The sequence below is a fragment of the Typopeltis vanoorti genome, chromosome 22, assembly GCF_054136105.1.
Source record: "Typopeltis vanoorti isolate ZY-2024b chromosome 22, IOZ_Tvanoo_1.0, whole genome shotgun sequence".
Taxonomy (NCBI): domain Eukaryota; kingdom Metazoa; phylum Arthropoda; class Arachnida; order Uropygi; family Thelyphonidae; genus Typopeltis; species Typopeltis vanoorti.
In genome coordinates this window covers 12004635-12020218 of record NC_143570.1, presented here as the reverse complement: position 1 = coordinate 12020218, position 15584 = coordinate 12004635, and the positions used below count along the sequence as shown (strand labels likewise).

Genomic DNA, 15584 nt, shown 5'->3' with positions numbered 1-15584 from the left:
TTTTAAATGTGGAGGTGTCCTCTCAGTTATACAGCTTTTTTTTACCCTTTAGCACCCCTTTACAAGTAAAATTTACCAAAAAAAAAATTGCAACTAGCTTGCTGTATATATGGAAGACTGTGAAAATATGCTCACCTAACACAGAAGGGACATAGTATATGGTAGTTCCTACATTAAGTAAAAATAAGCAAAATACTGCAAAGTGTGAATTGTACTGAAGTATTGGTGTATACATCAACCACTTATATTTTCTACAATTCTGAAGTGTTTTTATTTTTTATAATTTCTGAGAAAGGGAAAGATGGGATGTGAACTCCATAGAAAGAAAAATTTGCATTTGTTCTAATAATCAACCAACTCATCGGACTTACAATGATTTATATATAGATGGTGAATGCAAAAGTTAAACTGAGGGGTAAAGCTTTGATTCTTATCTACTCTACAATCACTGAAAATACAATGAAAGATTGCATAAAAGAAACACATCCAAACACCAAAGTCATTGTTATTTTTTATAAAATAACCATTTACTTCCTTTTATTTCATTTACCAAAGAAAATTCTATATCTTGTAATATGACATATCATAAATTTTGTATCAAATCAAGTCACTGGTATATCATTTGGAAATGTGCATTGTGTATAAAGTTCATAATTTCTTATTTTCGCCCTTTTACACTAAGCGATTTCCAGAAAATAAAAAAAGAAAGGATTAGTTTTTCTTAGAAATAAACTCTGAAAACTAAAAGTGGTTTTTTTCTTGGGATAAAAGAACAGAAAGATACTCTTCAACAATTCTTATAATAAATTTCATTATCAATTATTTTGAAACAGTTTGTTAGATGTTGTACTGCACTAATTGCTAAAATAAAGCTTCCTCTTTTGTTTCACTGTTTGTTCTCTTTTTTTGTGTGTGTCCACCTGACATACACAAAAAAAATAACAAAATGATTTGTTACATGATACAATTTGTCTATGTACTTACAAAGAACACATTAAGTGGCACATATAGGGAGGGGAAAAATGGCTAGCAGCTAACTCAGTTCTATGCTAAGAAGTAGCCAGATATTTATACCTAGTCTAAATAAGCAAGCAATTTTAAAGAATATTTTAACACAACTAGTCAGAACTTCAAGCATATCAAGATAGACATATTTCAAATACAATAACATTATATATATGATTAAATAATCAAAAGACTTACTTTGCCTTCATCAGAAGAGGAGCTTAAAAGTTTTAACATGTTTTTGTGTTCTTCATCTGCAGCATATTCTGATATTTCCTTAAGAACATGTGTACGTGGATGACTTGTGATATCCACATAATGCAAAAGGGCAGTTCGATAAGAGCAAGGGCAGGGAAAAGGATGCTTCTTGGTACTATCCTCTAAATCATAAAGAGCATTTAAGAATTGTTACTTTTCTGAATTATGTTTTTTTTTTTTAGGTGGGGGGGAAAAATATATTATTATTATTATTATTATTATCTGAGACCTTTAAGAAGTTAAGGACTCATCACAGGAGACTATACATCATCCAAACCAGGTATCATATCTTCCCTTAAACTCATTCACATTAGATGCACTCATTACTTCAACATGCAAATTCCATTCCCTCACTGCTCTGTGAGAGAAAAATCTCATTCTTATCCGTTTCTTAATCACAAACAAACTTAACTTCCACTGATGTCCCCCCACCCTGTGTTCTTTCCCCACATTCCATATAATGAAAATTTTCATCACACAATATCCTATAACACCCATTAAGAAGTGTCTAGACCTCTGTCATATAACCCTTCTTTCTTCTAATGAGAGCCCATATTCCACATACTCATAATCTGTCTTCATATTCAAAATTCCATAATCCCAATATAATCTTTAAAGCTAACTCTTCTTTGCACCCTTTCCACAGCTTCTTAATTCCCCTTGGAACCTAGGAGACCAAATCTGTGCACAGTAGTAGTCCAGTGCAATCTTATCAAGGCCTTGTAAAGTGGCAAAATAACTTTCTTATCCTTACATGTCAGGATTCACTTCAATCTCAATTATCTTTCTGAGTTGTATTTGCAATTTTTGCTATGTGACCTTTGCACTTCAATTTCCTATCCATTTCTTGTGACATAACCCTGCTAATATAATAAGCTGTGGAAATTCTCATCATGCCAAAGTGCATAACTTTACACTATCTAACCTCACACTGATAGCCATTTTCATCTGTCCAAATTTCAAGTCAATTCATTAAATCATTCTGTATTAATAGCATCCCTGTTTGCACTGCTTATCTTGGCATCATCAGCTATCAATTCAACATCTCCTGTTAGAACCTTTCTCATGTCATTAATATATAGACTGAAAAACAATGGTCCAAGGACTGAACCCTGGGATACACTAATGATCACCTAAATTTATCGGGAAGTTCACACCTGCTGTATACCACTTTTTGATATTTGTTTGTCACCCATTCACTTATCCATGTCAAGAGTTTATATTCCAAACCCATATTCTCTAGCTTATGCAAAAGCCTTTCATGTGGTATCCTATCAAATGCCTTAGCAAAATTTGTATTAAACATTGTTATAAAATATGAGCAACTGCTGAAACATGACCTTCCTTGAGTAAATTCATACTGTTCCTGCAGGGTATAAACAGCTTGTCTGTCTACATATTTCTGTATGTGAGTACTCAGCAAGTTCTCTAAAATCTTCATCACCATACACCAGCTGAGAGATACCGATAGGTCAGTAGTTAGCCACATCGGTTTTTGCACACCTTTATACAATGGAACTATCATACATTCCTTCCATTCCTGAGCTGAGACTCAAGTTACACAAACATGTCAAAGACCTAGCCAATTTGGCTGAACATGCCTTTAGCCTACATGCTGATATTCCATCTGTCTATTGCGAATTCCTATCCACACCATGCAGAAGTTCTGCAACCTCATTCACCTCTAACTCTGCATCCAATGTAGTAGTAGTAGTAGTGTGTACCATGTTACATACACATAGTTGATATATCTTAACAAAGTGAGCACTCCTTAATTCAACCATATCATTAGCTTCTGACACTACAGTGCCATCTGCATTCAGCAAGGTTATTTTTCCACATTCATTATTTCTTTTACTTGTGGCATGATGATAAAATTCTTTTGGATTGCCCTTAGCCCTGCAAAGAAAATTTCTTTTCATATTCCAATTTAGCTTTTTGCACAATATCAGGCCTGCACTTTATATATTTCATTACTTCTCTCACTATTTTCACAATATTCTTTCCACATGACCTTCTTCTTATGCATTTCTTGTTTAATAATGTTGCCCATCCATATTTACTCCCACCCTATTTATTCTTGAACTCCTAACTATGAACAAATGTAATACTCTTTGACTTCGAGTTCCTTTTCTCACATGTTGCTTGAGAAAGTTGTCTTGCAAAAACTCAATGAATTCTGCTTCATTCTTATCGTGAGATTTCTCTTCTACCCAATCATGTTTGGATAATTAAATCCACCCATAATGATCACTTATTTAGTACCTATCAGGGTAATTGGTAGTTTCATTATCCCCTGCAACTGAGCTGCTAGGTCAGTAGCAAAACTCCACCATATATTTCATCCTGTTAACCTCCAGTTCACACCAGGAAGTCTCAAACTCACTGCTATGTGGAATATTATTACCATTATTGTTTTAACACATTTCTACCTTAACTAGACTCAAGTCGCCTGATATCATTAGTGGTACTCCCCCACCTCCTCCCCTATCTCTTCAGTCACTCCTAAAAATAGTATACACTTTTACGCTCAATCCCATATGATTCTGATAGCCAGGTTTTATTAATGCCAAAAATCTAAGGCCACAATGTATTCAGTAAAACAAAAATGCAATCCCTTTGTTCCTGATGCTCTTGGCATTTGTGTAAAAACATAACATATTACCACTTGGCCTTGTTGTTCAACTTTCTCTTTTCCCTCCCCAGACACTCAAAAGTTCCAAATCCAAAAGGTACATTTCCATCCCCATCCCTTTGCCAGATGCATAACTATGTTCAATGCATTTCGTGTTTATCATATTTGCACACCATAGATGAACTTTGACACATATTCTTGTCATTCCTCCCATGACGGTCTAGTTTCCCTGACTCTTTGTATTAGGTCTCATCCCAATAGGTAATTTTTCCAGATTATGATACCAAATCCATTCAAGTGCAGGCCATCCCTCTTATAGCAGTCTTTTCTGCCATCAAATGCACTTCACACATTTTCAAACTCGCATCCCTTTCTTCGACATGGCTACACATTGAATTATTTGCTATCATAGTTGTTCTCCTTAACTCAGTACAGTCATATCTCAGTGGCAAACCTACAATTTTTACTCTCTCCCTTTTCTTTCTCTCTCCCTTCATATATAAATAAAAACAAGTCAGTATCTTTTTCACCCTCCCTGTACTATGTTGTATTGTTTAACAATATTATTTTTTTTTGTAAAATTATTCTTTTAGATTTTTACTGCCTTTGAAATTTGAGAATTGTTGTTGAATTGTTTGTAGAATTTAATTGAGAGAAAGCATGTGATACTGACTTAGTATTTTAATTCTTGATATAATAAATTGTTCTTAGATATCATGAAAATAATAATTGTAAATATATTTTATTTATTAAATTTTATCACACACACGTTTGGAGTAATTACTGACTTCAGTAACCAAGCAAAGTACTCTACAAGAGATAATGATTAAGTTTTCTTTGAATTTAGTTAATACTTGATTCTGAGATCAGTAATAGCATTTCCATAGGAAACAAACCTTTATTGGCCGTTCAGCAATTATTATGATAGAAGATTGAATACCATAAGGAAAATATTAATTTCATCATATAAGAAATGTAGGTTGTCACACTATAGTTTTGGGGGTTCTGGAGATCCTAGAATCAGGCTGAATGACAAGCACACGGGCTGTGCGCTTGTCATTGAGTTTTGCTGCTACTACCATGGGTTGGCTTGCGTCTAGAATTTCAGTTAAGTCTGCTTCCTATAACTGTTTATTTAAAGAGTTATATATGGAGTATACTTTCAAGGGCCTGCATTTTCAGTGTGGACCTTCATCCCCATGATTTCTCTATGACGGTAGTGGTGGGAATTACAATTTCATTGTTTTCTATTGTGATTGACAAAGATGGCTATGTTCAATATGATTAACTTAAAATCAATTGAGTCATTTTATCTGCAAAAAATTCATAGAAACTTCTGAACTGTGCAAATACCTCCTCAAACTTTACTCTTTCCAACTAGGGATTGCCTATTTGAAGTTGGTAATGCAAACGTGAATTCTATGTTGGGAGAAGGAATCACCAAGTATAATAAAGGAGGAAATAAAAGAGAAATAAATAGAGTAAATCTAATAACTAATAGGTGCTCATCTCCAGAGAAGTTTGAACCCAAAGTCACGGAAAATTACAGTGAATCACAGTCACAATGAATGATTATCAGTATCCAACAATTAATTAGATGATCAAGATACCAAGGTTAAATCAACACAGAAGTTATATTTTCACAAATGAAACAAATGTATCACTTTATTGATAACTCTGGATGAGAGAAAGTAATGAAAAGTTTTTTTGCTTGGTTACAAGGTATATTATACTTTACAAGAAATTATATTTTGTTTCAATCTACTCAAGCGTAAGCATAAAAGTGAAGCCTTTATATACAAACAACATAGTCATGAAGATACTTCACATGGAAACACAATTTGAATATAGCTGGATAAAAAATTAAAACAAGAATATAATTTCTTTTCTATTATAAATTACTGGATAACCAAAGCAAAGCATTTGTCACTTTATTACAAAAATTAGAAGAATTCTGAATAATCACCAAGGAAGCATCATGTCCAAATGGCATTACTGTGCTAAAAACTTGTGTTCTAGAACTAATCAACCCTATATCACCTCATCAGTCTTTCCTACTCAACTGGCAGCATGGAATTTTCTTCATAATGTTTTTATCCCATTTAGGTGCAGGGACTGGGCATGATTATGCAACTGTGGGAAACCCCAACCGGCTTGCCACAGAGTCTGGCGTTGGAGGGGGGGTGGATTTTTATGACCATAGAAGTATGTGCTCACAGGGCCAGTTAACCTGTTCTGTGGAATGAAAACCCTGAGTTTTTTCCGAGTGAAAAGCCCCCCTACCTCACCTTTAGTTGAAAGAGAACAGATAAAGGTTCCTCATGTCTTGGATAGGAATCAAACCCAGGTCTTCTGACCAAAGGGCTTTGTCTATACTGACTTAGCTACAGAAGCTCTTCACTATCTCTTCTATAAATATTTTTATAGACAATGTTCAGCAGAAATGGCCATCATTATTCTTCCTGGTTTTTTTTTTTTTTTTGAGACTGTAATAACAAGAAAAACCAGTGGTTGACATCTCCAGCTCCAAACTTAAAAAAAAAAAAAAACTTCTCTTCCTCCTTTTTCTTTCCAACTACTTCTGTATGTTGGAACAGCCTCTTTTGCCTCCCCAAAGACTCCATACAACCTTCAGATGTTCATGAAATTCCTTCTTTCTACTTGCATATTTTTTTTTTTATTTATCCAACACATAAGTGATAGGAACCTATTGAACATCAGTGCTATGTGAGAGATGGAGATAAGAATTGAGAAAGAAGAAATCTATTGATATGGCATCAGATATTCAACAATTCTTGCAATATTTCATATGTGGGTTTTATATAAAATTAAAAAAAGAAAAAGAAAAAAAAAAGATTTATTCACATCATGTACAACTATGTATACATCTGCCAGCCTAGTTGGCCGAATAGATACTATATTTACTCTCCAACCAATAGACTGTGTGTTTGTATCCCAAAATGGACTTGAATGGTAGTATATGATTTACGCTGTCCAACATGAGACCACTACCATGCTCACTGGAATAATGAAATGACTCGAAAAAGTTCTATGCTTCATCTCTAGAGAAGGGACTTCAAATCATGTAGCCCTAACCACAACCTTCTGTGGGTAGGAATCATACAAGCACACACACACAAAAAAAGGAACCACTTTGAATGAGAGAGCATATAACTGTAGGTATACATCGTTGTTTTAGAGAAAACCAATACAATAAAGAATACTTTTTGATCCCACTTTGCAATAATGCAGAAAGTTAATTAAAAAAAATTATAATCATCTGTGTTATAATCATCAAAAATTCCTGATAGACTGGGTGGTGCCAGAAAATTCTGGCACCACCCAGTCTATCAGGAATTTTTCATGAAATAGTTCAAGACAAATATGGGAGAAAATATCACATACAAATTTAGAAATAAGTAAACAAAGATACTTACCATCTAAATTCTTTAACGTAATGACAGAATCTAAATCAACATTCAGCAACTTTCCTAGTTTTTCTACTAGCATTGGATTGTTGGTTGGGTAAACAGCAACATGATCCCCTGTCTCATATCTGCATAAAAAAGAAATGAGCAAATTATTCAAACTAATTTTCATTTCTATATTTGATTACCTGTATCATAGAATTTTACATTTATCAATTCAAATTTAAAAAGGACATGAAGAAAGCTCTGATAAGTGAGAATGTGAAGTACTGATGGATGCTATGTACAATGTAATTTTTTTTAATGAGTTATATGTTCTGAAAACATATCTATCAGTTCTCTAAAATGATATTTGGTTGGATATCATTTTAGAAACTTCTGTTTCAAAGATAATATATTTCTCCCATTTCTTCAGGAAAATGTTTGTTACAGATCGAGCATGAAATAACTTTTTGATGGTCAAATCATTGCATATTTCACGTATAATAATGCAAGAAGCACATACTGAGTAAGGAAGAAGAGTTTTTGGCATTAATGAGACAATGACTGACAGATGACACAGTTACTGAAATAGAATGTGTGGGGGTATACCATTTTCAGGGGAAAAAAAAAAAAAGAGAGAGAGAGAGAGAAAAGGCTAGGAGGTGGTATTATCTTGTAGATAGGCTTATACGTTGATTAGACATACTTCTAATTTTTAAGAATGACAATGTAAACTATATTATTAATTATAAAAACTTTAATTAATAACTACCTATATTTTGGCAATGTTACATTGTCAACCAGTGATATGTGAACATAGGCACTAACACTAAGCAAATCAGGCTGAAGAAAGGCAACTGAAGTCAGTCCTAGAGTCCTAAAGGTGCCCCCTAGCAGGCTAAATTGGGTTGTCTTAGCCATTGGCTAAGACAACCCAATTTAGCCTGCTGGGGGGGGGGGATAATTGAGGTGTCCAATGCATCAATAGGTGTCCAATAGGGGACCAATTTAGCCTGCTAACTGAGATGTCCAATGCATCATCAGCAAGTCCTGAAGAAATAATGATACAATAGAATGAGGTATTCACAACCTTTCCAACTATATTGCCAACAATATCAGACTGGATGTAGCCGGTGTTCTTATCCAAGCCAAACCATCAAAAAGCAACTTATCAAAAGAAGAATTCAAAGCTCTGCAAGAAATTAAAAACAGCAGAAAAATAATAATGGGTCAAAGCTGTACAACTGAGAGGAGACCTCCACATAGCCTTTAAAGGAATGCAGAGAACCGACCAGGGCTTCTGACCTAATGTCCAATCCTCACCTTCTCGTGGTGCACCCTGTTGGGTATCTACTTTGATACTGAACGAACGAGGATGGGCTGGCAATTTGGGATTTAGCCGACCAAATTGTATTCTTATTGGTAAAACCAAAAAATAAAAATGATGGTACAACATGACAAAATTTCATGCCGGCTGGGGCGTCGCCGGTTAAACAAGGCCCCCGTTGTTTTCGCCAGGGAACCAGGGCGAACAGTGAAAAGTCAGCTACTGGAACAAATCTGAAAACAAACCCCAACTCAACATCACCAGAGTTAAAGATCGGTACTATCAACGTAAGAAGCCTGAATGGCAAAGAAATGGAGCTAGCCGAGGAATAAGATAAGTACCAGATCGACATAATAGGGGTGACTGAAACAAAAAAGACCAAAACTGGTGAGATCTTTCTGAGCAATAAATACAAAATGTTATATTCAGGCAATGACAATCAAGGAAAAGAAGGAGTAGCCATAGTATTCAACACAAAATACGAGGCTAATCTTCTTGAATGGCAGTCAGTCTCAAGTAGAGTAATGTGGGCAAATATGAGAATGGGGAACTGGACAATGAGACTTATTTGTGCCTATGGTCCCACAGAAGGTTCTACTAAGGTAGAAGTGGAGGAATTTTTTGAGGCTTTAGAAAAAGCAACTGACACAATGAAAAAGGAAAAGTTGGTCCTTGTTGGAGATCTAAATAGCAGAGTAGGAAATGATTGTGAGACATACAAAAATATTTTGGGAAAATTTGGAGAAAAGAGCAAAGCTAATAATAATGGCAAATATCTGTTGGATTTCTGCTCAGGACATGGACTGGTTATTACTAACACCATGTTCCAACATAAAAATGTGCACAAATTCACATGGAGAGAAGAGGCTAGGAATAAGAAAAGTCTCATTGACTATGTTATTTTGATAGTGATGTTTTCTCCCAGTGCAGGACACCAGAGTGTACAGAGGATTTGAAATTGGAAGTGATCACTATTTAGTCTTGAGCAGGATAAAATTGAATTTCATATCGAAAAGAATAACATGTAAGAAAGTTTTAAAGCGAATAAAAGTTGAGCAGCTCTCAGATGTGAACTGTAGACTAAAATACAGAAATATTATTGAAAACAAAATGAAAGAGTTTGAGAACAGGAATCAAACCTTGGAGATTCAGTGGCAAACTCTGAAGGAAACATTGATTGATTCTGCCAGAGAGGCATGTGGTGAGGTTGTGTGCAAGGATAAAAAAATCAGAACTCCTTGGTGGACACAGGAAGTTAAAGAAGAAAGCATATCAAAAGTTCCTGGCAAATAAGTCAGCTTTTACTCTTACAGAATACAGAGACAAATGTAAGAAAGCTAAACAGTGTGTAAAACTAGCTAAACAAAAGTCATGGGAGGACTTTGGCAAGAATATAGAAAATAAATATCAAGAAGGTGGCAAAATATTCTGGAGGTTGTTGAAGAAGCTAAGGAATGGAGGAAAGAGTGCTGTAAAAGGAATTAGAGATGATAAAGGTGAAATGAAAACAGGAGAAAAAGATATCCATGAAGTATGGAGTAATTACTTTGAAAAACTGCTAAATGAAACAAACAGTGATGACAGCACAGTGATAAAAAACACTGACCAGGCATGCAGTCAGGAATACATATCCATACTTGAAGTAGAAAAAGCCATCAAAGGCTTGAAATGTGGAAAGGCAGCAGGAGTAGATGATATTCGACCAGAAATGCTGAAGTATGGTGGTATAAGAGTCTTACAGTGGCTGCACTGCATAGTTCAGAAAGCCTGGACAGAGGGACGAATTCCCGATGATTGGAGTAGAGCTCTCATAGTACCCATATATAAAAAGGGAAATAAAACTGAATGTGAGAATTACAGAGGTATTTCCCTACTGAGTGTTCCTGGCAAGATCTATGCAAGTATACTTGAGAAACGGTTGAGAAGAATTGTGGAAGAAAAGCTTGGTGAAGAACAAGCTGGATTCAGGCCAAATAGAGGCTGTCAGGATCAGATCTTCACTTTACGGCAAATAGTCGAGAAAGCATGGGAATATAACAAAGATCTGTATTTAAGTTTTGTCGATTTGGAAAAGGCATATGACAAGGTGCCAAGAGAGAAGCTATTCAATACGCTGCAGTTATATGGTGTCAATGGGGCATTATATCAAGCAATACTTAGTCTTTATTTGAGTTGTAAGTCAGCAATTAGAATTGAAGGAAGTACAGGAAGATGGTTTAATGTTAAATCTGGTGTGAGACAAGGATGTACATTATCCCCTCTGTTATTCATTATCTATATGGATCACATTATGAAGGAATGTGGTATTAAACCTGATATCAAAATTGGAGATGTTAATGTCAGCTCTTTGCTTTATGCAGATGATGTTATACTTCTAAATAAATCCGCTACAAGTCTGGAAGATTCTCTGACTAAATTGAATAGCTGTTGTAATAGATATGGTATAAAGGTCAGCAATAAAAAGACAAAGACAATGAAAATAGGCAGAATCATTGAAAATGTCAACTGTGTTGTGAATGAAGAACCTGTGGAACAAGTAAAACATTTCAGCTACTTAGGCACAATTTTTACTGAAGATGGTAAACTAAATATAGAAATAGACAACAGAATCAGCAAAGCTGGTATGGCGGGAAGTCAATTGAATAAATTCATATGGAATAAGAAAGAAATTAATCGGAACACTAAATTAGCTGTATACAAGACAGATTGTTCGAACCAATTTTAACTTATGGATGTGAGAGCTGGGTCAGAAGTAAAACACTTGACCAAAGACTAGAGACCGCAGATATGAGAGTCCTGAGAAAGAGTAGAGGCGTGAACAGATGGCATCAATGGCAATATCATATTAAAAATGAGAATATTAGGAAAGAACTTGACATTGCCAGCATCCAGGAATGTGTTAGCAGAGCTAATCTCAGATGGTATGGTCACTTAAATAGAATGGGAGAGGAAAGATTAGCAAAACAAGTGTTCTCTGCCAGGTTGGCAGGAAAATGACCCAGAGGAAGACCAAGATATAGGTGGATTGATACGGTACAAAGTGCCTTAGACGATAGAAATATAAGATCTGATAATGTTGGAGTTTTGACAAGTAACAGACTGATTTGGAGGAAAATTGTAGATAGGAAGTTAGTAATGATGTAATTTTTCATGTAGTACTGTCATATCCTGTACACCCCTTGAGGGTACATGGCAGGAATTTGATGATGATGATGATGAAAAATAATAATTACTAAAACGGATAAGGCAAATGCCACTGTGGTTCTAAACCAAACAGACTACACAGGTAAGCTTGTCTCTTATAGATCAGTCTACCTACCCCCCCTAAAGAATACGATCCCACCAGTTCCCAAATCAGAACACTCCATTGGTCTGTGGAAGTGACAGACTAAAACCTTTTAACTCTAGACCCCCCACCCCCGAATATATAAACTTCCAAAAATCCATAAGCAAAATGTACCATTACGTCCCGTTGCGGATGGCACTGATTCCCTCACATACAAATTAGCCAAACATTTAGCCAAAGTGCTCACACAATATACTAGCAACACACCTTTACACATAAAAAAACTCAGCCCACTTTAAAGCCAGTATAGAAAACCTCTCACTCCAACACAAGGACATAACGGTCAGTTTTGATGTTTCCTCCTTATTCACTAATATTCCACTCAAAGATACCTTAGACCTCATCCAAGCTAAATTTTCTCCCGATATCTCACCTTTATTTCAGTTCACCATGAACTCAGGCTATTTCGCTTTTCAAGGAAAATTCTACAAACAAATTGAGGAGACAGACAAGAATTCTCCACTCTCTCCATCCCTGGCCAACTTCTCTATGGAGACCTTTGAAGAAAAAAAGCCTTAAACTCTGCCTCCACATAAACCTACTGTTTGGCTACACTATGTGGATGATGTGTTTGCTATTTGGCTGCATGGTCTGGATGCACTCCACAATTTCTCAACACCCCAGGATCCAGTTTACACTGGAAAAGGAAAACAACAATAGTCTCTCACTTTCCTAGACACTCTGATTACATGCAGGCTGATACGAGCCGGCTTTTTCTGTTTACAGAAAACCTACACATACAGGTAGATACATTCACCAGCAGTCACAGCCCCCCCTCCCTCCCTCCCTCCCAATATTGGATTATAAAAACCCTATATAACTGGGCAAAATTAATCAGTTCAGATAAATATCCTTAACTACTGTACTTATCCATATCCTTAACACCTTTTTAGCAAATGGCCACAACCCCCAAAAAATATTAAAACCAGTTAACTACAACCCCCCCCCCTTCCTTCCCTCTTCATAACAGAGATTACTCTAAATCTATCACCATTCCATATATCCAGAGTACATCCGAAAAATTAACAAAAATCCTAAGAAATTGGCATCTCTTATCTGCTCCACCAAAAACCAGCCACTTCTCCTAGACCAACCTGGAGTATACCACGTCCCTTGCAGTTGCAAACTGTCATACTATGGCCAAACAGGCAGGACAGCCAATATTCGGATTCCCAAACACAAGTACTACATCCAGTTCCACTAATAAAGCTACTCAGGTCTTCCTGACCATGCATTGGATACCCGCCACAGAATACACTGGCCATTTTATTACGCTGTAGCAAGTACAAGTATGAAATTGATGGAAGTTTTTTCATTTGGCTATGCTACCAATTACATATTTCGTTTAATCCTTTATCCAAGTGTAAGCAAACAAAGTTTGTGCCTGAAGTATTTTCAGGACTGGGGCAACTCGTGGTAAAGGTGGTATAAGTTCTCATCACTTGCCTTAGTATCTCCTATAATGCAAAGCACATCTCCTTGCAGACATGTATAATGCTAAGGCAAGTGATGAGAACTTATACGACCTTTACCACGAGTTGCCCCAGTCCTGAAAATACTTCAGGTGCAAACTTTGTTTGCTTACACTTGGATAAAGGATTAAACCAAATATATATAATTGGTAGAAGTACGAAATATTATTCCTTGAATCAGCCTCAGCTCTGAAAAACTTACCAAACCTCAACAAATTTGGGTGTATGAGACCGTCCCAAATTTGGGAAGCTTACATTCTAAGGTCATCAGCCCAAGAGCCAAGACAACCCCATTCAGCCTACTAGGGGACACCTTTAGAACTCTAGGACTGACTTCATTTGCTTAGTGTTAGTGCCTGCATGTACATATCATTGAGTTGTAATTCCCAAAGATGGCAATGTGAGAATGCCGAAACATAGGTAGTTATTAATTAAAGTTTTTATAATCAATAATATAGTTTACGTTGTCATTTCCTAAAAATTAGAAGTAGGGGTATTATGAATGAGAGCAAATGAATTGCAGCCAAAAAGACGAGTTCAGCAAGAGATGAGAAAGTGAAAAGCACTGCATTTGAAACTATCAGATGTAAAACAGAAGCCAACAAAGCAAAATACAGTCAGCAGCATGCTATAACCCAGAAAATGCACAAAATGTGGATAGTATGCATTGGCAAATAAAGTCAGTGAGTGGAAGGCAAGCAAATATTATGGAGACAAAGAAATAATTACCTTGGGTAGCAGATGATGGAAGGTATCAAGGGTTTTAGAGTGCATGATCCAGTGACTGGACCAGAAGATTTATCCATAACTAAGATGGCCATGTTGCTACCACTATCACCTGAGGAGTGATCAAACAAATCTTGACCTGGAAGGTGGCACTAAACCTCATTTAAGAAGGGAGTGTGGAATTGCAAAGCTGGTATTTATGACAAACTTAGAAAAGTGCTTGGAACAGTGCCATGGTATTCATTTAATTTCCACATGATAAATCAGGTAGGAATTAAATGAATGAGCAGCAGCATCAAGTATAAGCTGGGAAGAAAAAAAAAGATGGGGAGGGTGGAGGAAATTTAGAGTAAGGTAGTCTTGTATGTTCATAAGCAGAACACGGCACAGGCAAACAGGGTTATCAGCATGATACGGAAAACAAAATCAATGTATGAGAGGCAATTAGTTGAATGAGTCAAAGAAAATCCCAAAGAATTATTTTATTATGTGGAAGAATGACAATGGCTGAATAACTATGATAAATGTTGATAGTAGATAAGTGACTGAAACAGATGAATGTTGAATTACTGAGTGATCCCATTGCAATGGGGCACATGCCATATATGCAGAAACATTGCAGTAACAGATGTGACAGGGACTAATGTGGAAACAGGAAGAGATGAATTGAAGTACTTAGGATACTGTAGAATCTTGATGTGAATACAACAATGAAATTAGATGGAATATCAATTTCATATTACAAGAATGTACTGTTGAATTGCACATTCTCATAATAGATCAATTATAGAAAATTGGCATTGGATAGGATATTAATAATGCATGGGGAAGGGGGGAGAAATAGAAGTAAAGCATAGTTTTGGGAAGGGTGGGTTATACCTGAGTAATTTACTTAATTTTTATAATGAATTGCCAGCTGAGTTGGATAAAGAGAAATGCCACATGATCACCATACTGCTGAACTCTGCAAAGGCATTTTACACGATACTGCATAAAACTAGCTTACATGAACTGGAGAAAATGGGGATGGATATGAAACTTGTGATATAGATAAAATGGTGACTGACTAACATGAGAGAGAGAGATAGATAGAGAGAGAGAGAGAGAGAGAGAGCAGTTTAAGGAGGAGCAGAGTCCAGGAAGGCAGCTGACAATTGGTGTACTGCAGAGCTCTGTATTCAGGCTGCTGCTATTTAATTTGTATTTATACAGGAAATGATCTGAGAGAGAAATATTCAATTTGCTGATGATGTAGAGATCTTGCAGAATGATTTAAACAAACTGACAGTATGAGCAAAGCAGAACGATTGTTTTTTAATGCTGCAAAGTCTATTATCATTATGCATTTTGGGATTAAACATTACCAGCTGTGTACTGCATTGATGGAACTGACTAGAAAATTGAT

At 36.0% G+C, this 15584-nt stretch overlaps 1 protein-coding gene across 2 annotated transcripts in view; it reads right to left on the bottom strand.

Moving 5' to 3' along the window:
- Positions 1-15584, bottom strand: part of Cpr (Cytochrome P450 reductase) — a 159639-nt gene that overhangs the window by 49450 nt on the left and 94605 nt on the right. For both annotated transcript variants that reach the window (XM_090411790.1, XM_090411791.1), the window contains exons 9-10: positions 7336-7454; positions 1204-1385 (exon numbers count right to left, since the gene is read on the bottom strand). In XM_090411790.1, coding sequence (XP_090267916.1) covers positions 1204-1385; positions 7336-7454 — 301 coding nt within the window. The remainder of the gene's footprint in view (positions 1-1203; positions 1386-7335; positions 7455-15584) is intronic.